General features: G+C 35.7%; 1 protein-coding gene across 1 annotated transcript in view; it reads left to right on the top strand.

Moving 5' to 3' along the window:
• The first annotated feature begins 5,817 nt into the window (after positions 1–5,817).
• The window catches only part of LOC123614350 (uncharacterized), a 72,658-nt gene continuing 52,864 nt past the window's right edge, over positions 5,818–25,611 (top strand). The window contains exon 1 of the mRNA XM_074356844.1: positions 5,818–6,449. Coding sequence (XP_074212945.1) covers positions 5,873–6,449 — 577 coding nt within the window. The 5' untranslated portion in view covers positions 5,818–5,872. The remainder of the gene's footprint in view (positions 6,450–25,611) is intronic.

The raw sequence follows: 25,611 nt of genomic DNA, 5'->3' as shown, positions 1-25,611 counted from the left end.
GCCAACTTTGTTTTCTAAATTTATTCTTCATGATCTCTAAATTCATTCATCCTTCATGGATTCATAGTTTTTCTTTAGCATGCTGTACTTTTTCTTCAAATTTCATGCATTGAAAGACATGGACTGATGTCATTCTCTTCCACTTAGACATTCCTAACCATCTAAGTTCAAATATCACTCCATTGTGAAGATTTCTGCCTTCACAGAAGTCACTTTTCTGTTGGCAGAGTGAGTTGATACTTCTCTGTCTCTAGCACCTTGAGCACACCTGTTACTGCTCTATGTGTGCTGGAAGTGTTCAGCTTCCCTACACCACATTGCACTGTGAACAATTCAAGTAGAAAGGACAGAGCTCATTAAGGAAGAGAAACATAGGATAGTAAGAAGATTAAAAAACTCAGATTTGTTCTTTTTTTTTTTAACATTTTTTATTGATTTATAATCATTTTACAATATTGTGTCAAATTCCAGTGTTCAGCACAATTTTTCAGTTATTCATGGACATATACACACTCATTGTCACATTTTTTTCTCTGTGAGTTATCATAACATTTTGTGTATATTTCCCTGTGCTATACAGTGTAGTCTATTCTACAATTTTGAAATCCCAGTCTATCCCTTCCCACCCTCTCAGATTTGTTCTTTTTTTTTTTTAATGAATGATAAAGAAAATGTGGTATATATATACAATAGAATACTACTCAGCCATGAAAGAGATGACATCTTTTCATTTCTGACAACATGGATGGATCTTGAAGGTATTAACACTAAGTGAAACAAGTCAGATGAAGAAAGACAAATACCATATGATTTCATTCATATGTGAAGTATAAAACACAAATACAATAAATGAACAAACAAAAACAAACATACAGATACAGAGAACAGAGCAGTGGTTACCAAAGGGGAAAGGATGAGGGGAGGGTGAAATGGGCAAAGGGATCAACTGTATGGTGATAGACCGAAACTGAATTTTTGGTGGTGGGCATGTTATAATTGTATACAAATGTAGAAATATAATATCGTATGTATGAAATGTATATATTATAAACCAATGTTATGTCAATAAAAAAATAAAAAACCCAATCCTCAGCTTGTAAACAATTGAATGGACTGGGGGACATTATTTGTAGAGAATTTAGCAGGGGCTAGTTTATCTAAAGGACTCTGTATGTGGAAATGGGATCAGACTTCATAGATTCAGATACTTTTTAGGGACACGAGATAGATATATTTCAGGTCACTATAAAAAGGAGTTTGCTTTTATACAGTTAAACTTGCCTGAAGTAATGATCTATTTTAAGAAGTTTACTCATGTTAACAGTTTGTTCAATATATGATCTATAATTATTTGGCAGGAATGTTGCAGATGAAATTAAAACATTTGGTGAGTCTAGATAGAAGTCCATCTATTAAAATTTGCAATTATTTAAATTTGGAAACTTGAACTCTTTTCAGACCTTGTCCAAGACTGGCAGATGTTTCACAAATGTCTTTCCTTTCCTTTATTTTCCCCTTCTTGCTTTCCATCATGTTCCATTTCACTGCCATTACCCAGCCCTAAATGAAAGAATTCCAGCAATTAATACAGTTTGGCTTCTTAACGGGCATTTCTACATCCAACTTTTGTCTGTTTCAATTTATTATTTGTAACAGAGAGATGTTTTGAAGACTTCCATGAACTTATCCCCTCTAACCTATAGAATCATGGTTGATGACTAGAAGCTATTGGGCATGTATTAGTTGCTTTCTCCATCCACTATCCATCTCACTTAGCCTTTGCAACAGTCCTCTGAGGTATTCGTAATAACCTTTTTGACACCCAAAGAAACTTGCCCAAGGTCATGTAACTAGTAAGTGATGAAGATGAGAACCTTCCTGGTCTGATTCCCAAACTAAACTGTTAAACATTCTCTACATTCTTTCCAAAGACCTTATTCTGCCTCCCAATAACTGTATTTGGTTCAAACTGATTTTCTACTGGTTATTGTCCTATATTAACTTATTTCAGATAAGTCAATCAGTTCGCTATCCCCTGAATGTTTCTCATATATTCTGCATATAGTAGGATAATTTTCTTAGTTTTTCTCAACTTTAGTTTCTTCTGTTAAAAAAAAAGTATACTACTACTACTACTTACTTCATAAGGCTCTTGTGAGAGTTAGATGAAAAACCTTGCATAAAGCATAGACCAGGTACATAGTAAGATTTCAGTAAATATTAGCTGTTATCATCCTCACAATTATTGTTACATGTTCTAGTAACAACTTATAAAGGGGGAATTTATTATATTTTAGAAATATGTAATAAAGCACCATACAAATTCACTTTTGAACCTGGCAGGTGTTCATAAATACATTGTAATTCTATTGTGAAGGGGATCCATGAATGTAGATCCACTGAGTTATTGCTAGTCTATCTTGCAAAGGTGCTTTCTACAAAAATTCCTTTGACTTTCACTTATTTAAATTAGCCTACATTAAAAGACTGCTCTATTACGTTTATTGCTTAAGGTAGTATTAGTGCAACTTGTAGTGGATTCAAATATTGTGCACGGAATTTTAACTAAAAACTAAATTTCAAGGTAATTTGGCACTTGGTTTTAAGGCATATTAAAACAAACTGATGAATCTTAACATTATAAAAATAAATGGCAAAGTTATCTGAAAACATTAGAAAAATGTTTAGTAAAACATGTATTCTGAATTAAAGACTATAAAGGACTTATTTTAAACATTGGTTTCTTTAAAGAAATCTAGTAACTTAGTAGAAGTTTATATTCTTGGATCTTTTATATTTTCTTCATTACGAGGCTTAAAACAGGAAGCATTAATTTACAAATAAAAGGAAACACAAAGATATATCAAGTAGTTACAAAAAGCGGTGGAGCAAGATGTTGAGGTAAAATTGGCTGGAGACTGATGTAGGAAGGATCAAAAGCAGAAGGATTCGGGCCTCAGAAAGTGCAATCAGAAGACTGTCAAATTTCACTGATACCTCAATGCAGCTTGTAGGTTGATGGATGCTACCAATGATATATCAATGGAAATGTCTCTGGCAATACTGGATATGTTTTTATCAGTGTAAGGGAGGATGTCTGTAAAGATTGATACAAAAATTTTGTAGTCTTCTCCCGTTGTCCGTAAGTGCTTCTGATCATCAGTTTCAGGGCCTGTGCCTCACTCCCTTTGTGACTTTCATTTGGAAGTGGTACACGAACATGCTTTCCCTGTTTTTCCGCCTATTTGCCATGCCTCGTGGTTTAAGGTTCTATTACAGGAAGTGTGTAGAGTGTGTATGCACGTGAATATGTGTTTATGCACATGTACATGATACATATATGTGCTTGCATGTGCATTTTTTCTTGTTCTTACTGGTGGTTGCGTGCAATTTTTGGTTTCCATGCAGGTGACCAAATTGCCTATGGTCAGATATATGCAAAATATATTATTAACAACAAAAGATAGATTTTTGGGTCACTCATGTGCTACATGTTGGAAAAGACTATGATCACTGTGTGTCATAAAATACTAAGAATGTAATATATTCATCTATATACTTAACTGGGAAACAAAATAAGAAAGCAATTACAAGTCTTTTTTTTTTTTAATAAAGTCATACTCATAAAAATAACTTCCTGAATTGAAGGAAATCTTTATTTAAAACAATACTTGTTATTGTCAAAGTCTTGCAGCAGTTTGAATACATATGCATGGGATTTCCTGAATTTATAAATCTACTTTTAGTGGACGGGCTCAATTCTAAGAAATATTTATCACATTAAGCTATTTCCATTCGAGATGACAGTAAATTCTTCCTGTGAGAACTGTTTGAATGGATGAAATGAGTTTTTTTTTAAACTCTTTATATTTAAGTGATGTGCACATGACACAACATATTTTAGATAAAAAATATTCTTGAGTTTGGTGAATAAAAATATAAAAAGTAGGTTCCTATTCAATCTGATTTTCTAATGAAACGATGTTTTCCTTCTTAGGAAGGGTTATGTAGCTCTCTTGCTGATACAGTTTTCCTATACATATTTATTATTGGGTGAAAATTATTTCATTTAAGATAAATACTGGTTGAAAGAATGAATAAATCTTTTAGCATATTCAACAAATTGGCTTTCACATTACAGCATAAGTTAAACATAACAGAGGATAAATTAGACTTAAAAATACTTGAAATCTGCCCAGTTCATCTACAGAGTTTTAATTAACTCTCTTGTGGGTTGAATAAGGTGTAATAGATAGATAATTCTGAAGATACTCTTCAAGTAAAAGTAAAATTAGTATAAATCACACATGAGTTTATCCTACCAAACAACTGCTTTTATTCCAGTTTTACCAAACTAAAGATATTAAATGTGAAAAAAATGTGCAGAATACAGTAAAGTTCTTCCAAATAAATAATAATGCATTAAAATAATGCAAGGACGACTGAAAATGGACTGCATTTTAAAGTCAAGTTTGTTAATAATAAAAATTTTTAAGTGAGTCTGAAGCATAAATTAACAAAATTTGAGGGATACTAACCATGGCTATTTAGTCTAGGCTGTCTTATACTATGGTTACTAAGTTGAGACCTGTCCATTAGCTGAGAGGCACATTTGGAAATACACTTAGGTAGTTTCAGTAAAAAGCATTAGTCATCATGCTTATAAATAAAGGCAGTGAACGCCATGTCAAAACTCCACCTACACAAGGCAAGCAGAAGATAAACAGTATAACACCTAAAATGTTAGTATGTGTTTGTGTGTACATATCCTTTTGTTTCTCATCAAAACTAAAAAATTTGGTTTTGGGAATTCAGTTTTGCTGGTCATGGATTTACTTAGCTTTTGCTTTCCTGAAAAAACAGATTATTATTTTGCCTAAATCTAAGAATATTTTTACTGGATAAAAACTCTTAAGTTTGCAGTTTTCTTTCTTTTAACATATTAATACTATTCCAATGATTTTTGGCTTGTCAGTTTCTCATGCAAAGTTTGTGGTCATTATCATCTTTGCTCTGCTGTACTTACACAGTAAGAACTTTTCTCTGGCTTTCCAATTTTTATTTTTTAGCAATTTAATTATGATATTTTTAGTACGGGTGTTTGTGTTTGTTGGAAAAACTGTTTCCACTTTCCCAATTTAGCGTGTATTTCTTCACATACTTTTTTCCCCTGAATCCCTCCCTACCTCCAGAGTATGAAACGACGTTAAGATGCTTGATGTTGTCACTTGGATCACTGAAACTTTTATATTTTTTCAGTCTTTTCCTTCTCTGTGCTTCATTTCGGATAGTTTCTGTTGCTGTTTCTTCAAGTTCAGTGTTTTCACTGTTTACAAGTTTCACTGTTACCTTCAAGTTCAATTTTACTTCTGCAATGTCTAGTTGGCTGGTAATACCTTGCAGTGAAATGTTCACTTCAGACAGGATATTGCTCATCTATAAAATTTTTATGTTTTATGTTTTTTAAATTTCTCTTGATTTTTATGTTTCTTTAAATTTCTCTTTTCATTACGGCCAATTTTTCCTTTGAATAAATCCAAAGATTTACAGTAACTATTTTCAAGTCCTTGTCCGGGCATCAGCAAAATGGCGGCACAGGAATTTCTACCACTCAGCCACCCCCACCCTCAACTATCTGCTCAGAAAATACCTTCACACCAGCCAAGGATTCCAGGTGAAGGATTTCAGGCCCTAATTGAAGGGTGGAAACAAGGAGGGAAGGAAAGCTAGGTTCCCATCACCCCGAGGACCCTTCCCACAAGTCCTAGCGGCCCGCATGCGCACATGGAGAGACGCCTCCCCCCACCCCAAGGGGAATCAAGGGAGCGCCTGACGGGAGCACCGGCGGACACCCCAGGTGCGAAGTGACTCAATGCGGGTTCCCAACAACCCAGCCTCTCCGACTCCGGCTCCTGCTGCCTCAGTGACCTCGGCAGCTTCCAAACAGAGCTCTTTGGGGGCTCCTGGAAAACCAGGCCCCGTCTCATCCGGCGCCTGCTGGCTCCAGCCGCCTGAGGAGGCTCCCCTGAGACCAGGCCCACGACCGCTGTCCGTGAATCAGGAAACTGGCTCACCCTGCGTCTCACGACTCCAGGCCTCCCCGCAGGCCTCGCCCCTTGTCTGCCTGCCGCTCAAGCAGCCTCAGGTGGCTCCTTGGCCCCAGGCTCTCAGCAGGCTCCAGCGAATCCGGGCGTCCGGTTCAGCCAGGAGGCGGCCAGCTCCAGGGACCTTAGGTCGCTCCCCGGCCCCAAGGCCCCAGTGGCCTTCTGCCAGACAGTCAGCTCACCGCAACGCCTGCCGGCCCCGAGGCCCCGTGCCTCTCGCATGGACCAGGTGGCGGCCTCCGCAGGTTCCCGCAATCCCGCAGTCCTGGGGGCCTGGTTTCACCGCTGTGCCTGCGGCTCCAGCAGCCCCAAGCATTTCCGGACACCGTCCGAAGCGTTTCACAGGTATGTTAAAGCTTCCTGTTTTAAGTCTTCTAATGGTGAAAACTGAAAACATCCAAGAATACAAAGCTCCACGAAGTTACTGTTTATCTCTTTCATTTTACCCCAAAGGCTAAGTTCCTTTAAAGACAATATTTAAAATAAAGAAGATAAGTCCTTCATATTCTTTAATTCAAAATATTTACTAAACGTTTTTCTAATTTATCTAGATACTTTTGCTATTTAATTTCATAATGGTAATAAGATTCATCAATTTTAATATGCATTAATGTTTTCATATGCTTTAAAACTAAATGGAAGAAGTGCCAAATTATCTCAAAATTTAGCTTTTAGTTATAATTCAATACACAATATTGTGAATCTACTCCAAGCTGTGCTTATTCTACATTAAGCAATAAACGATAGGACAGCCTTTTAATGTAGGTGAATTTAAATAAATGCCACTTAAAGGAATTTTTATAGAAGGCGCAAGATAGACTAGCAATAACTCACTGAATCTACATTCAGAGCTGTTCTTCACGGTGAATACAATGTATTTATGAACGCCTGCTAGGTTCAAGTGTGAATTTGCATGGTGATTTTTTATTGTATGTTTCTAATATGCATTTACTTACATACCCCATTTGTGAATTGTTCCTTAGCTGTGCAACTATAATAGTTATAAGGTTGCTTTTTATTGATGATGTGTATAAATCTGTGTCTCATTTTGTGCAGGAAAATGCAAATTATTTATTTTTCTGTTAAATTTACCATTCAGAATTTTGTAGCGTAAATGTAGAACAGTACATCTAGCTATTACTTCTCTTGAATTCCTTAGGTTGCGGTGACTGCATTCCTAAAATGTAATCTTTTTCAAGGTTGAGAGCAGCCTTAAATTCATTCATTGCCATCAATGGGGAGGATGGGTGAAGGTCTGTAGGTGGAGTGTTAATGGTAGTGTCATTTGTTCAAAGAATAACTATTCTTCATCTGAAACAGCATACTGCCAGCCCAGAAAAGCACATCACCACCATATAGACTGGAGTCAAAGAGGGCATAATCAGAAGAACCCTTTGGTATTACAGAGCAATGGTTTGAAAATCTTGGAGGTTAGGGCATGGCCACTCCTAGAGGACTGTCTATTCCATTCCTGTGGATGTGATGAAAGCCTTGGGTGCCAGAGGTGATGGTGGAATGAGTAGGGTAAACTGCTGAAGAGTAGAGGTGGTGGCATGTGGTTGAAAGAGTCAATTCACTAGCTTGTGGAACTTCTCAGGCCCAAAGGTTGGTGGTGGAATCTCATCAGCTTAGAGTATATTGGACTCACATGTGTTCAACATGAGTGAGAGTCACAACAAATCAACATGTAGCTACCATTTTGGTGACCTACTCTCACACAATCTAGTGAAAGAAATACTGTGCCAGTCATCAGGAGCAAAAAGTGTGTTAGGCTTCCTTTATAGAATCTTGCAGCCCTTAGACAGTTTAATAAACATGAGTATCAGAATGTTACTGGGAAAAGGGAAATAAGAATTACCTGGGTTCTTAGTCACCCCCCAAAAAAAATTTTTTTGACTAGAGACAAGTGTGATATAAGCAAGATTTTTATTAGTGAAGTAAAAAAAAAAATAGTGTAAGATAGTACACTCCCGAGAATTGGGAGCGGGCCAATCCGAGAGGAAAAGTGGTGCCGTTCCCTCATTTTCTTGTTTTTATATCCTGATTTCGTGATTGACTGATTGACAACTCAGGTTCCCTGAGCTCTGGTTGATTGACAGCTCAGGTTCCTTGTGTTCTGGATGATTCCTTTCCCCTTCTCCCTCTGCCCAGTGCTCATTTCTGTCTGAACTACCTAACAGGAACTCCTTGTGGCTTTTAGTGGATCCCATGCATGGGAAGTTTTGTAGAGCCCTGAAGGAAGAAGTGAGGACTGAGTCTCACACAATTTGTGGGCAGGGCTCAACGAACTCCATTCATATATCACTACCAGTCTCAGCTGTTCCTAGGCAATCAGGGAACCTTCCTTTGAAAAAGCAAAGCATGGTAACCCCTGGAGGCAGGGGCCAGGGGCAGTGCCACTGCCTATATCTGAGGACAGTATTTCTTTTATGCTATTACAGAGCTTCTAGCCTCAGCACTAGTGACTTTTTAGCTGAATAATTCTTTTCTGTGGGGGACTGTCGCATACATTGTGGGATGTTAATCAGCATCCCTGACCTCTACTCACTGGATACCACTGGTATTCCTGTCTCCCCAGCTGTGACAACCAAACATGTTTCCAGACATTACCAAGTGTCTTCTGGGAAAGTCAAATCATCCTTGGATTGACAACTACTGTTTTAGAGTTTGTTTTAGTTCTTCCTGTAAAGTATCCTTCTAGCATTTCTACTGAATCTTTTTTTCTTTTTAACATTTTTTATTGACTTATAATCATTTTACAATGTTGTGTCAAATTCCAGTGTAGAGCACAAGTTTTCAGTTATACATGAACATATATATATTCATTGTCACATTTTTATCTCTGTGAGCTACTATAAGATCTTGTATATATTTCCCTGTGCTATACAGTATAATCTTGTTTGTCTATTCTACATTTTGAAATCCCAGTCTATCCCTTCCCACCCCCCACCCCCTTGGCAACCACAAGTTTGTATTCTATTTCTATGGGTCTGTTTCTGTTTTGTATTTATGCTACTGAATCTTTTGAGTATTAGAAGAGTTCTCTTATATTGGCCAGAAATTTGTCTTCTCGTACTGCATTAGCTCTGGAAGTTGCTTTTCTTAAAGTTCCCTGGAAATTTTTTTCAGTTAACCTCATGGAATTTCCACCTGTGCATTTGTGGTTTAATATTCAGCAGCACATTCAAGAAAGCCCCTGTGCTGATTTCTTGAACTCTTTCCTTTGTGTAGCTTCTCTTTCTGTTAATTTGTCCTCCAGATTTCACCACCATCCTTTGCTGAATACTCATCTCTATCTCCTCATTTCTCTCAGAATTCCGTGAATGTCTTAGGATAGCTGATCTTGCCAAGGAATCTCTAGGTAGAAAGGAAAGTAAATACAGACCTACCTTATTCTCTTCTGGGTCACAGTGCCAACTTGCCTGCCCACCAATATCTGAGGATAATTGTTCCGTATGCTTTCTCTGGTGTTCTAGTTGTTTATGTCATGGGGGTAAATTTAGTTCCAGTTACTTCATAATAGCTGGAAGAAGAGTTCCTTCCCTTTATCTTTTCTTAAAATAAGCTTCTTGATCAGATTTTTAATTTTTTCAATGTTTAGTTCACTTCCCAATCTCACCTAAACCTACTCTAATCTGTTTTTCACTTTGATCACTCTCACTCTGCTGAATGGTTTTGTCTAAGATTATTAAATGACTTCTATATCCCCCAAACCCCTTTGCATTGTTTCACTTCTCAATTGACCTGACCTCTCAGCAGGGTTAGGCATTTTTGATTACCATCTCCCTCCTTGGGAAAAAGCAAAAACAAAAATAAAATGAAACAACAATAAATCTTCCTTCCCTTGTTTTCACAACACTCAGTATTTTATTCTTCTCCATCCAGCTGTTAGAAGCCTCACGATATGGACCTAGCGCCCTCCACTGGGCTCTAGGACAGAATATTCATTTACTAACTTGGCATTGCCACCAAGAAATCTCAAGGGAATATCAAATGTGATAGCTCAAAGACAGAGCACTTCATTCACTTGCTCCAAAACATGATGTTCTTCCTGAGTTCCCTGTCTCAATAAATGATACCATCATTTATCCAGCTGTGCCAAAAAAATAATTCCTTGACAATTTCCTCACCTTTACTTCCATGTCATCCATCACTCAACCCTATCAGTCAGCTGAACCTCCTAAATATCCTATAAATTCATCACCTCTCCCACTTCCAACCCTTGATTAAATTGGCCTCTTATCTTCTAGTCTATTGCAATACCTTAAAGATCTTTATTTGCACTGACTGCTGTACAACCTCTTCTCCGCCCTGCTGCCTGAGTGGTATCAAAATGCAATCTGGTTGTGACACCTCTTGCCTAAGTGGGTTGCTTGGTATCCAGTTGCTTTTAGAATAAAGACTGAAATATTTAATGTGACACACATCCTCTTCTTAGAACACATACCTGCTTATGACCAACCTCCTCTTGCCCCTGACAAACATACATTTATTTATTGCTCTCTTGTCTGCAGTTCTCAAGTCAAGTGCTGTTTCCTAAGTAATTTTTTCCTTGACCAGGCAACCTCTTTTGTTTTAAGCTCTCATGGAAACTTCATATATTCTATCTCTGTGATCATTTAGTTTGTGTTTGTCTTTGTAACTATACAGTGAACTGTATGACAGTAATATCTGTATCCTGTCCATGTTTTCTGGCATAGTGCTTTGAATATGGTACATACTCAATCTGTTGGATGGATGGATGAGTAGATGAATGAATGAATTAATTAATGATGGAATCATCTTAACTGACAATAATGGAAATCAAAACCATGCAAAAGCACAGGATTATCCAGATATTTTATTTAAAAGAAGTAAATCAGTAACTATGATATACTTTTAGAATTATTTTAATGCATTCTGTGGATAGAATTGATCTGAATTTCCCTTGCATATTATTTGCTGCTGATCTGTGGTTTGATCTGATATCTTTTTTCTGTTAAAGGACAGGAAGAAAACATGTTTTAACAATCTGTTACTCAATACTGTCAATGCAGAGGTGGCGAGTCAGTTCCTTAGCATCTTATAACTTACCTTTAAAGAACCACTCTGATTTTCCTTTTATGTCTCCCATTTCTTTACCACTGCCGACTCAGTTTCCTGCCTGATTTTGTTGTCCCTGTACGTTTCTTTCTCAGTCCATCACTTTCTTCACCTTCTTTTGTTTCTATACCTAGCCATGATTAGGCACTTTCATGATGAAATTGCTATGAATATTTAAATCACTTTATGCGGAATAGCCATCATTCCTGCTCTGTGAAGATGCAGCCCTGGTACTCATTCTGTTGTTGCTTTCTCTGTCCCACTCATCTTCTGGGCAGATAAATATAGCTAGAAGTCATAAAATCATGGACATTATATTTATTGTTTTATGTCCTCATTGTATTTGAATAATGCTCTTAGTTAGCTCATGTTGCTATGATCAACATGAAGATTTAATTGTATTCCCTCTCACAGCTTTTCCAGGCTTATTGTGTATTACTCAAGCCCTCGCTTGTTCCAGTCTCTAGCTCTTATTTCAGGAAGTGGGCTCATTCTTATTCCACTGTACCCTCCCTCACAAAAATATTAAATTTGTCTTACTTTTACAACATCGTATTCCTAAAATATTTCTAATTTGTTATCTCAATCTTTAATTTTTGAGAACAAACAAACTTAATGCTTTCCAAGGCTCATCCCCCCCACTCAAAATTCTTTCTCTGTCTTTTATGAATCTTTATTGTTCATGGCATCCCATCATTTATATAACATATGTTTGTGCTCTGTGTGGGTATGTATATATATGACCACTCATTTGCCATAACCTTTTCTCAGGCTTCACTCTTGAAATTCCTAGTGGCATTTGTAGTGATAAGCAACCTTTCCCTTATGTGAAAAACTTGCCTTTATTTCTGTGACTCTGTACTCACCTAGCATCACTGTCACACTTCATTCTTACCCACAAGATTTTATTCCTCTCCATATTGCATCTTAGTCCTTGGAGATGTCTTCGACTTCTCTGATTTCCCCTATAGGCAACCAGTAAACCCTGTTGATTTGACTTGCATAATGTCATTTATATCTGCCACCCACATTCCCATATGCATTGCTTAGGCTCTCATTAGTTCTCACGTAGGCTGATATTTGTATATAAGATCTTTGCAATAGATTCTCTTCCTTTTATTGTTTAAAAAATTTAATCCATCCTAATTTATAAATCAAATACACCTTTCTAAAATATAGCTAAAATAATGCTGTTTCTACTGCTCAAAAAAGAAAAACAAATTATTCACAGTTCCCTCTTGTCGTGGAAGAAAATGTAGACTCTTCATCCTGATGTATAAAGCTTCAAATGAATACTCCTTCCTTCCTTACCCTCATCTCGTTATACATGCCCTTTGCTTCCAGTTGCACTACTCCCAGGTTTGTGGACACACTCTGCCTTGTATGCCATCCCCATCAATCTCAGACTTCAAAGTCCATTTTAAGAAGCGTCAGTAATCCATTTTATCACAGAACTACAAAACCTACATGGAAAAATTAATAACTTCCCCGTTTCCCATTCTAGGCCCTTTCTTTGTAGCAGTGTTGTAATACTGTATCGAGTATTATATGATAATTTGCATTGCTAAATAAACTGTAAAGTTTTGAAAGCTGAAACTAGTATTTACTTATCATTGTATTTTAATCACTATCCAGCTCAATAACTGCCACAAAGGAGGCATTTAATAAACATTTAAAAGTTGATTTAGTTAGTTAAAGCCATTGGGTACAGTATTTTAGCTTACTTCTAGTCTCTCGTGCTTATAATTAGCTAAGAACTAGAACTGATAGCTTTTGCTGGCTTATACCTGAGAAGGTATTGCTAAAACATGTTCACTCACTTACTCTTAACAATATCTTGATGAAAGCATTATTATCTGTGTTGTAAATTAGGAACCTGAGATACAGAGACATTAAAAAACTTATGGTCATAGTGAATAAGTTATGAATTTAAGATTGAACCCATTTTAATATTAATGAGTTTACTTTAAATCTATGTAACGCACTTAGAATGAATAACATTTTTCACTTGTAAAATAAATCCACTTATAGAGCTATTTTCTTACCATTGAAATGCTGATACTAGATTGATTAATTTCTGAAAATATTTGGCCAGAACATTTAGGTCATTTGCTCCAGTGGAGTAATACCTTCTGTTAATTATGTCCTTGTTTGCTTAATTAAATCATAAAATTAAGGCTGCGTGAATTAACACATATTTTAAGAGCACCACTTCTATAACAAACACAGTACTCTCGTATTTTGGTGATTTGATACTTGTCATTCAGTGTCTTCGCTATAATGTGTACTTTTCCTATTGGTTTTCAGATTACTCACATAAAGTTTAATTTACAAACATTCATTTTGTTTGTTTTAAATACTCTGACATATTTGTGTTAAGAACATACTAAGTTATTGTGTATTCTGTAGTTGATTACCTATTCTCTATTATCTTGATATGTGTTTTCCCTTGATTCATTTGCAAACCAACAAGACAATAAAATCAGTATTGATTTAAAGTGAGTAGTGGCATAAATATCACTTTAATAATATATTGAAATATAAAGGAGAAATGAATAATTATATATTATATGAATAAAAACCTTTAAAAACATACATTACTACAATAATGTTACATTGCATGTTTTAGATCTTATGTGACTTTATGAAGATGGATCAGTGACTCATTAGAATAATTTTTGTGGAAATTGGGTATCATTTTGAGGCTTCTGGCTCTACTTTGGTAGATGGTCATAGAAGCCCTACTGTACATAGTTTATAGCCTTGTCCTCACATTTTTGGTGATAGGGTACTGGCACTTAAAATACTGTGTCCTAGGTATTCATATTTGTCATGTTCTCTTTTGTCATGATAAGCTAGCTGGATAATCTGAGATCTGTTTCCAGGTTTTAACTTTTCACCTTGAAAACCCAAATAATTGATAGGAATTACAGGCTGGTCTCATTTTGCACAGTTCCATGGTAACTGAGATCAGTGTGAAGATATGGTTCCTATATGCATGAGCTTAGTGGGTGGAATGGTGGTTCCCCCGAAAAGTATGTCCATGTCCTAATCTCTGGAACCTGTGATTGTTAGTTTATTTGGAAACATTGACTTTGCCATTGTAAATTATAGACATTGAGATGAGGAGATCATCTTGGATTATCCAAGTGGTTCCTAAATCCAGTGACGAATGTTTTTATAAGACAGATGCAGAGGTAAATTTGAGACAGAGTAGAGGACAGAGAGACGAGGGGGCAGTGTGATTATGGAGGCAGAGATTGGGATCATGTGACTTTAAATCAAGGAATGCTGACAGCCACCAGAAGCTGGAAGAGGCCAAAGAATGGATTCTCCCCTGGAGCCAGAAGGAGTGTAGACTTGCTTACAGCTTGATTATGGACTTTTAGGCTTTAGAACTATGAGAAAATAAGTTTCTAATTTTTTAGCAACCAAGTTTGTAGTAATTTCTTATGGTATCCACAGGAAACAAATACAAAAAGCTTCATTTACAAGATACCATGCAAAATCGAGGACTGCTTTTGTTATTACTTTTTTTTTCTCTTTTAATCTGGACCTCTTTTTTTATGTCCATATACTCCTTTAAAGAAATTGAATTTGTAATACTTGTCTAAATCATCTCAATCAATGTGAAAGAAATTCCACAGTTGACTAAATAGGTATTTTGATACTGGGAAGATTCTTTAAAATTTCTTTTGAGGCAAGCATTTATACTTTGCTTGCTTGTCTGTCTGTTTAGATGGAAGACAGAAGGAGAACTAGTCAGACATCTGAACACTAAGTCATCCCTCACTGCCAGCGTATCACCTCTAGGCCAAATGCTCCCGATTACATTAAGCCATTGTAACTGGCATTATTTTCCAAATACTTCCTCGTTATTCTACTCTTCTTTTACCAGTTGATTGGCTCTTTAGAGAGAGCACTCTCTAATCCATATTTATAGAAAGACAAGCATTTCAGAACCCATTCTTAATTGCTATCTTTGGTATGCCCTCAGCTAATCTTAGTTTTTGTATACTGTATAAATATACCATATGTCTTTTAAAATACATGGCTTTCTGGTTATGTGGATTGACCACATGTTTCTCAGTTTACCAGTGCTTACTTAATAGAACTGAAAAGATGAAAGTCCACAAAGATAAAATGGGAGTGAGTTCCATAAATAAGAGACTATATAAACTTTTGTGCAAATAAATGCAGCTAGAGAGAGGAGAAGGGTATAAAATACTCTCATACTGATGTGAATGAGAATAAAGGTGATTAGACTCACTGAATCAAAGAGATGTTCCCACGTCTAAGATGCTGTTTAAAACAGAGGGCAGGAGAAATTAAATGACAACGTGAGGATTGTTTGGAAGTCAGTATTTGGAAGAATCAATGTTTTCTCCCTTCCCCCTACTCACTGAGTGACGGGACAGAAATGGCTACATCTCCACTCTCATGCGAATAAAGAGTGAAGCTCTTGAATCAGAGATTCCAAGTTAGACTGAAGGCAGAATTTGGCGTATGGAGGTGAAAATAGAGGACGAAGTAAAGTATCTATATAAAATAGTTAATTGTTGAGATCCACACCCTCAGTCCTCAAGCAAAACACCAGCAGCCTGGTATCTACTCTTTCCAGAGTTTCTGGAAAAACTGACATCTGAAAAGTTCCTCAGTGAAAAAGAAATTTTTTCTCAAACATACTTTATATAGACCTTTTCTTTCTTCCCCAGAGTTTCTAATCAGTTTTTCTGTTTCAGTATTTTATTACTAAATATAATGGATGATTCAGTGATTATCAGACATTTATAAAACTTTGGACTTGAGCAATGGAAATTGAAAAAAAAAAAAACACAGAAAAATGTGAACCTGGAAGAAACATTGCTATCTTTCAGAACAAAGGAAAACTTCCATCCTCTCTACCCTACAAAGATTTAAGAAAATTCAATTCTTATATACTTTAGAGGTATATGAAATAGTTGCATGTATTAAAAATATATAATCTTATTTAAACAAGAAAGAGCACTTGGAAGTTTATGCTATGATGGCTAAAATGAAAAAAGAAATCCAAAAGAAAGGTTAGATAAACATCAAAGAAATCTCTTATAAAGTATAATAGAAGGATAGCAACTTTGAGAGGAAAAATAAAAACTGAAAAGATGAGATTCTGTGAGGCTCAACATCAAATGGATAGAACAGAGAAAAGAGAACAAAGGTAATTAGCAAATATGATAGAAAAATTTTCAGAACATAAGCATATCAGTCATTTGAATGAATGGAACCATTGAGAGCTCAGTAAAATGAATGAAATACACTAATCATTAAGCACATCCTCTAAAATTTCAAGGCAAATGAAAATTGTAGGTGGAAAAGCTGCATAAAGATGAAATACAAGCATGTATCTTTATTTTGTTCGTATTTTAAAGTATGGTTAATAAATTCATTAAGACGAATGATGTAACCATATCGGAAAGATAGGGATATGGGATTGAATGTGAGCTAAATCATCATCTATAATAATGGGAAATTAATAATGTCTAATATTTATAAATCAAGGAACATCATAAGTATGATTTAGTAGAAATATGAAGGAAACTAGAAGAAAAATAAGCAAAGAAAGTGTAAAAAGAAGGGATTTCCTCAGCTGGTCAAGGAATGGCTATCTTTGCATTGTAAGTTATTTCTGTGCTATTCTATTTATCTAATGTGTATTATTTTAATTTAGAATTTAAATAATATGGATAGAGGGAGGAATGGGTTATGTGGCACAAAAGGATAAGAAATGGGTTATATGGAGAAAATAACTAGCATTCAAGATTGTAACTACTATCTGAGTGACCATAGATTTTTAGATTTCTTATTGCAACATTGCTTCCTCCAGTTTCTCACTTGCTCAGGCACAAGGCTTTGATGATGAGTCACGTAGTAGTATATTCAGCAGCAAATACCAGAAAAACAGTCAAGTGTGTTAAATCAAATAGTGACTTAGGTTTTTCTCATAAAATTCTGGAAGGAGGTAATACAAGTATGGTATAGAAGCTTGGTGATACTCTTACTTCTCTGTTACTTCTGGCAATTGAAAGATGGCTCTTTATTCCCTTGGTGTTACAGATGGGAAGAAGGGAGTAAGGGGAGAGGCAAAGGCAGACTTCTACATATATTTCATGAGCCAGAACTGTATCACATGGCCACTCCTAGCTGCATGAGAACTTAGAAAATTGGATGTTTTCTTCTTACAGCCTCGAACAAAAAATCAGACACAAGGGAAAGTGTTTGGAGTAAGTAGGATCGGGTAATTATTTCTCTGTTACAGATTTCATGATTGAAAGAATTTTTACTGGAGAATGAAGATGATAATGAGTAAATTTTAAAAGCCATTATACTATTGGGATTAGCCAACTGTTATGATAGTTTTTCCTTGGAACTTGAAAATAGACTTGTTGAAGAAGGGGAGAGAAGATACAAAGTGAATTTTACATTAGTAGCTTATCAGAAACTTTGGTAACAATTTGCATATATTACTTCATTTGATATTCACAATGAACTTACAAAATACTATTTCTTCATTTCGCAGTTGAAAAACTGAGTCAAATATATTAAATAATGTATCTAAAGTCACACCGTCAGCTAGTGATATGGTCAGTGAGAAAAAAAGGCCTTTCCTCAGTATCTGAGCTTTTACTACTATAGTAGCAAATAGCTCATATTCCACAAATTATAGAGAGGATTTCCTTGTGGGTGTATAAACTTCTATTTTTCATTCTAAAAGCACAAATGTAGTACTTGCTGATTCAGTGGTGAGGAGTGCATATACTCCATGGCAAATTCAAGGTTGCCTCTTATTTTAGGAGGTCATATACAAAGAGCAGTGTAAAATGTCACAAGTAACATCAAAGCCTCCAATTCCTAACCATTCTTCTGACACATGATGGATGAGCACTGATAATCAAAAAGAGTGTGACTGTATCTCCAATAAATTTAAAAGCTTCAGTATAAACTAAAGAATTTGAATTTGAAGGTGATGTTTTCATCTTTTCCCAGCTGAAGTTAATAATTTTCAGTAGACGATGGTTCATAGGTGAAAAAAAAGGTTATAAATATGAGTAATGAAAATAATATTGAATGGATGCTTACTATGATTAAGTACTCTTCATTTATTCTTCCTAGCTAACTAATATCTTGTGGTCATACTGTTATCTTCATTTTATATGGTAGACTGCAAATTCTTAAAGGATAAATAATTTTCTAAGGTGGTAAGATTTGACCTTAGGTCTCTAATGTCAAAACTGGTGCCTTTAACTACTTTGCTATTTTTATGTCAAAAACTTTCACCTTACTAGACCATAGTGGAAACTAAGTTTGGCAAAATATTGCCAGATTATGAAGGAATGTCCAATGATGATATAGTTGAGAATAAGAATAGAGAGCAAAATTAGCAGCCTCTGCATGTTTATTACTTTGAAATGGTGTACTGTTTTTTGTCATCTCAGAAGAATAGAGTCTGAAGCCCCTGGAAAACTGGTAAATTAAAGATACACATCTCTGTCCCACTTATAGGACCAGAAGGCAATGTGACGAATAGGGCTAAAGCCAATGAGTGCTCCTCCTCTGAGGGGAAACTGCTAGTAGGAGTGTTCATATAGGTGAGGAGAACAGAGCAAATCTCATTGGTAGAAAGCAGGGGCTGAACTGAGATTTCAGTGTTTGTGAAACATGATGAGAAAAAGAAGTTAACTATCATATCACTATGGTTAAGCTTATTTAAATCCCTTTACTTGGAGGGTGGGAGAAAGCAGACATAAGCAATAGTCAGGATCTGGCTCACGCCTCCATTACTGGAGGAATTAGAGAAGACTTCAAAATTGCTAGACAGCAAAAGATGAACACTCGAGAGGAAAACAAACCAGTAAATTCCCACCTCAATTCAACCTACAAAGTCATTATTTTGATACTCATGAAGAAAATTAACACTAAGAATGGTCATCACCAACATCAAAAGTCAGGGGAAGGAATATAAACAGATAAATTAAAAACAACATAGAGGAATCTGAAAGTGACTTAAAAGTGTATCTACTAATGATGGTCTAAGAGAAAATATAAAATGAAACAAAAATAGTCAGAAATAGAAGAGAATATGAAGAAGCAGCAACTACAATTAATGGAAATGAAATAAAAGCTCTTGAAAAGATAAAATCTTGGTACATGAAGGCACAGTTTAAATATATCATCACTGTAGTGAAAACAATCACAAGACCTTCATTTTTTAGGTTTTGGCTTTTTAGCACAGTAGTAATGCATTTTGTTAATAAACCAAAATGACGAGAAACAATCAAGGCTTTCATTCATGCAGAATAAAGATAACTAAAATTTTAACCCCTCAATTTTTGCCTCTTTCTAAAATTCTTTATTAAATGAGAAGAGGATTAATGACATGACATAGTGGTACTTACTTTTTATGAATAACTGACAGACAGCCAAGATTTCTCTAAACCTTTTCTGTTTTCTGTCTTATAAAATACTTGCTGGCTTTTATGAAGATAGGATCTTAGTCAGAAACTCCAGCAATGGTAATAAAGAGAGGGAGGTCTTGTGATAATGGTTAGTCTGTACTTATTTTCCCACCTTTTCCTTCTTGCGTTGTGAATGCCTCAGCAATAAACCCTAGTAAGTGTGTTGACATATTTCTTGGAACACTTGAAATTGCTTTTATTACCTATCCCTGAATTAAATGTTTTTCAGTTTGCAATATAAAACCTTTTAATTGCAATACAAATTACATGGTACCATCATGTAGCAGTAAACAAAGAACTAATTTATGTTCTTACTGTACTTATCATTTGTTGACTAATTAGTTTCTCTATGAGACACCAAGTGACTCTTATAAATGCAAAACTTTCTGAAGATATAAAGGTTCATTTTGAAGTGATTACACATATTTAAGTAACACTTTAATTGATAGTTATATTTGCAACGCAGAAGCCTTCTAAAGCACCAGTGAGTACCTCTGTAAATTAGTACACATAGTTGGAATCATTTACGATCTCTTTGTATTACTCCTTTCATTCAGTGAAGTTTCAGAGTGAAGAAGGATCAAATATTGAAACTACCATTAGTCTGAAACCATAACCCTATATGTTTGCATCTTTTCACATCTGTGTGTGTGCATGTGCATATATGAGAGATACAAACACACACACACAACTGTCTCTTCATGCTGTTGATTCAGATTCTAAGGTGGAACTTGAGCTATGACTGGACATATTTTGGAATGATTCACTAAGTCATGGAGAAGTCCATTTATATGAGGAACACAGACGACTCCTGGGAGAGAATTTAACCTTTGGAATGATAGGGTCACACAATCTCTTTCACAAAGCATTAGTGGAAGGATGATTCTGAGAACAAATGTATATCTACCATTCAGCTATGAGTCTGATCCCAGCTTATATACATTTATTAATAGATCTTAGGAAATAAAAGGGTCTATAATGTTTAACTAAAGCTTTTTTCCACTAAAATGTCTGAAAATCCTTGCAGTTTTAAAGTATCGCTGATTGGGTTTCACTTGATCCTTTCAGTTCTTAACTTGTAATTGTTAAAGATTTCAAATGAATTTTTTTTAAATAATAGGTAAAGTATTGAAGTTTGGTACTGATTTAAGTCTTAACTATTTTAAGTTATTTTTACAGTCATCTAACATTACATATTGATAACCTTTCATGTGGAAAAGAAAAGAGTAAGTCAACAGTGGTCATCAGAAATTGGGTGTAATCTGCTGCCTCTCTTACCACTACTGTGGCCCATGTTGATATGTCATTAATAGAGGCAGTGATTATATAATACTGCTGAGCTTTCCAGTTATTTTTCTAGGGTTACTTCTTTTCTTCTTCTAAGTTTTATCAGTGGGTAAATTATAAAATAAGAGTGCAGAGATAGATTAGAAATGAGTGATTTAATTAAATCTCTCCCGGGCTGTTCAGTTGGCATCTCAAACCTAATAAATCCAAACTGAGTTTCTGATAGTTTCCACCAAACCTGCTTTTCCTGCAATCTTTTCCACCATAGCTGTTGGCAACCTCATCCTTCTAGATGTTCAGGTCAAAGACCTGAGGAATTGAGTTCTTTATTTCAACACCTTTTTCTACTATGTCAGGTAATGCTCTCACCTCTATCTTATACATATATCCAAGAATCCAACCCCTGCTGCACACTTTGGTTAAGCTTCCATCATTCTTACTTAGCTCATGACAGTCACTCCTAATGGTGCTAACTGTATGTTTGCCCTCCTCCAGTCTGTACTCAGTCCAGCAGCCAGAGTCACCTTTTAAATTATGTTTGATTATATTTCTTCTTTTCTCAAAACGTTCTGTGTTTTTAAAACAGAAAAAAGTAAAAGTAAAAGTTTAAAAGTAAAAGCCACAACCCTTTACTGTGACCTCCAAGGCCCTGTGTAATCTTTCCCCTCATTACTTCTTTGAACTCTTCTACTTCTCTCTCCTTTGTCTGCTCCAAATATTATAGTCTCTTTACTATTTTAAAAACCACCCAGTCATGCTCCTGTCTGAAGTTACTTATTTGAAGTGACCACCCTGTTTAAAATTGCATTCTACCTCCCCTTCAGCCCAGTAATTCATATTCACCTTCTCAGCTTTAATTACTTTCCCTTGGCACTCATCCCCAATAGCTATGTATTTTATTTATCTTGTTTTCTTCTGGCTCCTCCCATAAAACATAAGATCTATCTGGGTAGGGACTTTTGTGTGCATTCCTTCCTTAAAAACAGTGCTTACTTAGCACAGAGTATGTGTTCAACAATTTTTGTTAATGAAAAAGTGTCTGTCTTACAGATACATAAGAGTGTTGTTAAAATGATTCCCTTAAATAAGTAAACAGTGGTTAACATTGGCTAAATCAAAGCCGTCATGCATGATACAGGTGAAAGCAGCAATGATAGTATTTGTTATGCTTAGAAATCAGTGAAACCTATATATTGTGATTTTTGGGTAGTAGTTTTTTTTTTTAATGTTTATTCTTCTACTGTCCATACCTAGTCACTATATTGTTATTGTAGGTGGAATCTTGAAAACATTAAAACTTATTAAAATAAATTTTAACACTATATAAGTGATATTAGCCACACTTAATAATTTTTACTTACAGAATACCAATTGTTAATCTTTCTAAATATTTGATTTAATTATTTTCATGCCTGTACAATTAATTTTATAAGTAGAGGCCAACTGGGAAGGGTTTTTTTGCTTACTTTTTCCCCACTAGAGTGTCATCTTGTTTGATTAGAACGTGGATATGTCCATGAGAGTATGGCATGTATTTGAATATGATCTGCCATTTGTATCCCATGGTAAAGTATTACACGGAGTATTCTCTAACCATCACAATTTGAAAATAGAAAATGCTACTATCTTCTCAAGCTTTGAGGATGAATGGGCAGTATTCTTTGTGAAGTCCAGCCACCTTGACCTCTCTGAGCTCTAATCTTTGTCTGCATAACTCAGCAGGATCACTGAGTTCTGTGTGGATTCCCCCTCCCAGTTTCCAGAAAATAAGCTGATACAATTATGGCCTCTGCTTAGGTTATTTCCATTTTCTCAGAGATCACAGTGGGGCACTGCTGTTGTTTAACATCAGAAAACTGTTATTCTTTAAGGTATTTCTTTTGCTTATGGTCAGAGAGGTTAAATCCTTATTACTCCTTCTTGGTTAGTAGTGGAAGTAAATCACAAAGTTATTAGTATACAGTGACTATCATCTGCATACAGACGCAGTAGACCTGTGATTCAACAGAAACTGGATTTATGAAGAACCCTGGGGCCAATAGACACATTTTGGTGCTGGGAAATCTGGGAATCTTTTTTTCAGAGTGGCAAATTCAAGAATTATGTATAGATTTTCCAAGCATCAATATGTATGCCCTTTCTATTGTCTTACATATCTCTTGGTTTTCCTTTAATTAATTCTTTTTCTTCTAGTTTTATTGATATATAATTGACATACAGCACTATATACATTTCAGGTGTATAGATAGCATAATGATTTGACTTCACAAACGTGAAATTATTACAGTAAGTTTAACGAACATCTATCATCTCATATAGATACAAAAGAAAAGAAAAAGAAAAAAATTTTTCTGATGAAATGCTTAAGATTTACTATCTTTGATTCTCTTTTGTCTTTTGGGTAACAGGATATATATATATATATTAGACTATGCCTTATGTGGAAATATAGTTAAATGTTATTATCTATATAATGTGAAAGTAACTTCCTTTCTTTGGTTTTACCTTATACATAAAATGAAGCCCTACTTTTATTTTTCTCATTCCCTTTTATTATTAGACTGGACACAGTTGTAGTGAGACTTAAGTAATATATTTATATCACTTTGAAAATTATAAAACCATACATTAATGCAATGTATCATTCTGAATTAATTGGGGCTTTAGTGTATCTTTCAAGCAAGGCAATTGTGGGGAATGCAATTTTTTCACTAGGAAAAAGATTCTTCAGTATTTTAGACAATGCAAACTCTTATTCCAAAATATACCCTCTTTTCTTTCCCTCCCCCTGCCAAAAGCAATTCCAGCTTGTCAGAATCCCCTTTGATTCTGATGGTCTGTGTAAAGGATTATCTAATGCTTGTTTAGCTTTAGAATCCCATCTCAAGAAGTCAGTCAGTCAGCAGACATATCCATAGTTTGAAGCTCTTTTATTAACAGCAGTCATGTATGCTTTTTGTTGATAACTTTAATATTTAGTTCTGCTCATGAAAATGCTCTTTTTGTTGCTTGATGTCGTAATTTTGCTAACAAGGGAGCTCCCATTTCAAAACTTCAAAAGTGAATGTGTTTTTTGAAGTTTATTCCCAGTTTTAAAGGAGGAGAATGGTGAAAGGAAGAATAGAAAGGTTTTATTTTCTGAGAGTTGATTAGAGTTATACTTTATCTTGCTGCTTACAGGCCACTTGGAAGTAGTGATGATTTCCATCATGCTGTGTAGTAACTCAGGAGTGAAGGTAATCCTAAATACAAGAGGGCATAAGGCAGTTTACCACAAAATCCTGATGAGGCTGAAAGTGAAAGTATCACTTTTCCTCAAAGCAGCTGCCAGGGGGACATGTACTAGTGGGACACAATAAAGAATCATATGGTACAACAATTCTGTGTAATAGAAGAACACTTTTCCTGTAGTTCGCAGGCTTTAAGAGATTTTCTTCTATTTGAAGCACAGAGAACTTTCCAAGTTCCATGGAGTGCAGTGTCTCAGAAGCGAGCTTTTGCAGGGCGTGTCCCCCGCAGAGGAGGGCCAGCCTCCAGTGCTGCATTATTGCTCAGTGTTGATTGTTTGCTTTTGTGTGTTTATTTTGGTGACTAATCAGAGCAGACATCACAAAAGTCATAGAATTGATATTAATGCAATGTGTAAGTAACTAGATATATATATATATATATATATATAACAGAAGCCAACTCTATGTGAATACATTTTGATGTTTCCCAGCCACTACAATGATAACTTCCCAAACTCAGATAACTTCTTCCTCAACCCCTAGCAGACTTCCTTTGGAAAAGTCTAGGTTCCCTATATAATATTTTACAAGTGTGTACCTGGCATTACACCCACTTAGGCTCTTCACCCTTGGCCATCCCTGGAGAACCTCATGATGGCACTGTGGCTGGTCCCACAAAAGGAGTTCTGTCCTGCCGTGTGTCTTGTCAGTGATGTGATCCTACCACAGAGTATTTCTCCTCTTGGGGCCATCCTTAGCCCTCAGTAGCCCTTAGCTTTCCAGAGATCTCTGTGAGAGTTAATAGAAGATGATTCTCTCCTGGACTGTGTTTCTCTTTGTCTGTTAGACCCCAGAGTGATATTGGGGGTGAAACCAGCTCTCTTAGCTTCTTCTCTAACTGGATTTATGGTTGGCAGAATTATAAGAGGACTCCAAAGAGTCTTGCCCCTTGGTTAACATGCCCTATTTAATCCCCTTCCCTTGAAGGTGGATCTGTGAATAGGATTCAGTAGTCATTCTTATGATTAGGTTATCTTATATGGCAAGGTGAGAAGATTTTTCAGAGACAGTTGAAGACCCAAATCGGTTATTTTTGAGTTAATCAAAAGGGGGTCACTCTGAGTGGGCCTAACTTAATCAGATAAGACATTTAAGACATTTAAGAAAGATTCTAGAAGTCAGTGGTTGTCCTGTTGGCCTACAGTCCTCGTCCATGAGTTCCATGGCTGCAAGGAACTGAATTTTGGAAACAGTAATATGGTCTTAGAAGAGGACCCCAAGTCTCAGATGAGACCCCAAACCTGGCCAAAACCTTGATCTCAACCTTAAGGGACTCTGAGCAGATAAACCATTTAATCTGTGTCAGACTTTTAACCCACAGAAACAGATTATTAATAGATGTTGTTTAATCTTTGA

Source organism: Camelus bactrianus, chromosome 33, assembly GCF_048773025.1.
Source record: "Camelus bactrianus isolate YW-2024 breed Bactrian camel chromosome 33, ASM4877302v1, whole genome shotgun sequence".
Classification (NCBI taxonomy): domain Eukaryota; kingdom Metazoa; phylum Chordata; class Mammalia; order Artiodactyla; family Camelidae; genus Camelus; species Camelus bactrianus.
The sequence above is the reverse complement of the archived record's forward strand: the minus strand, read 5'-3'. Positions and strand labels throughout refer to the sequence as shown.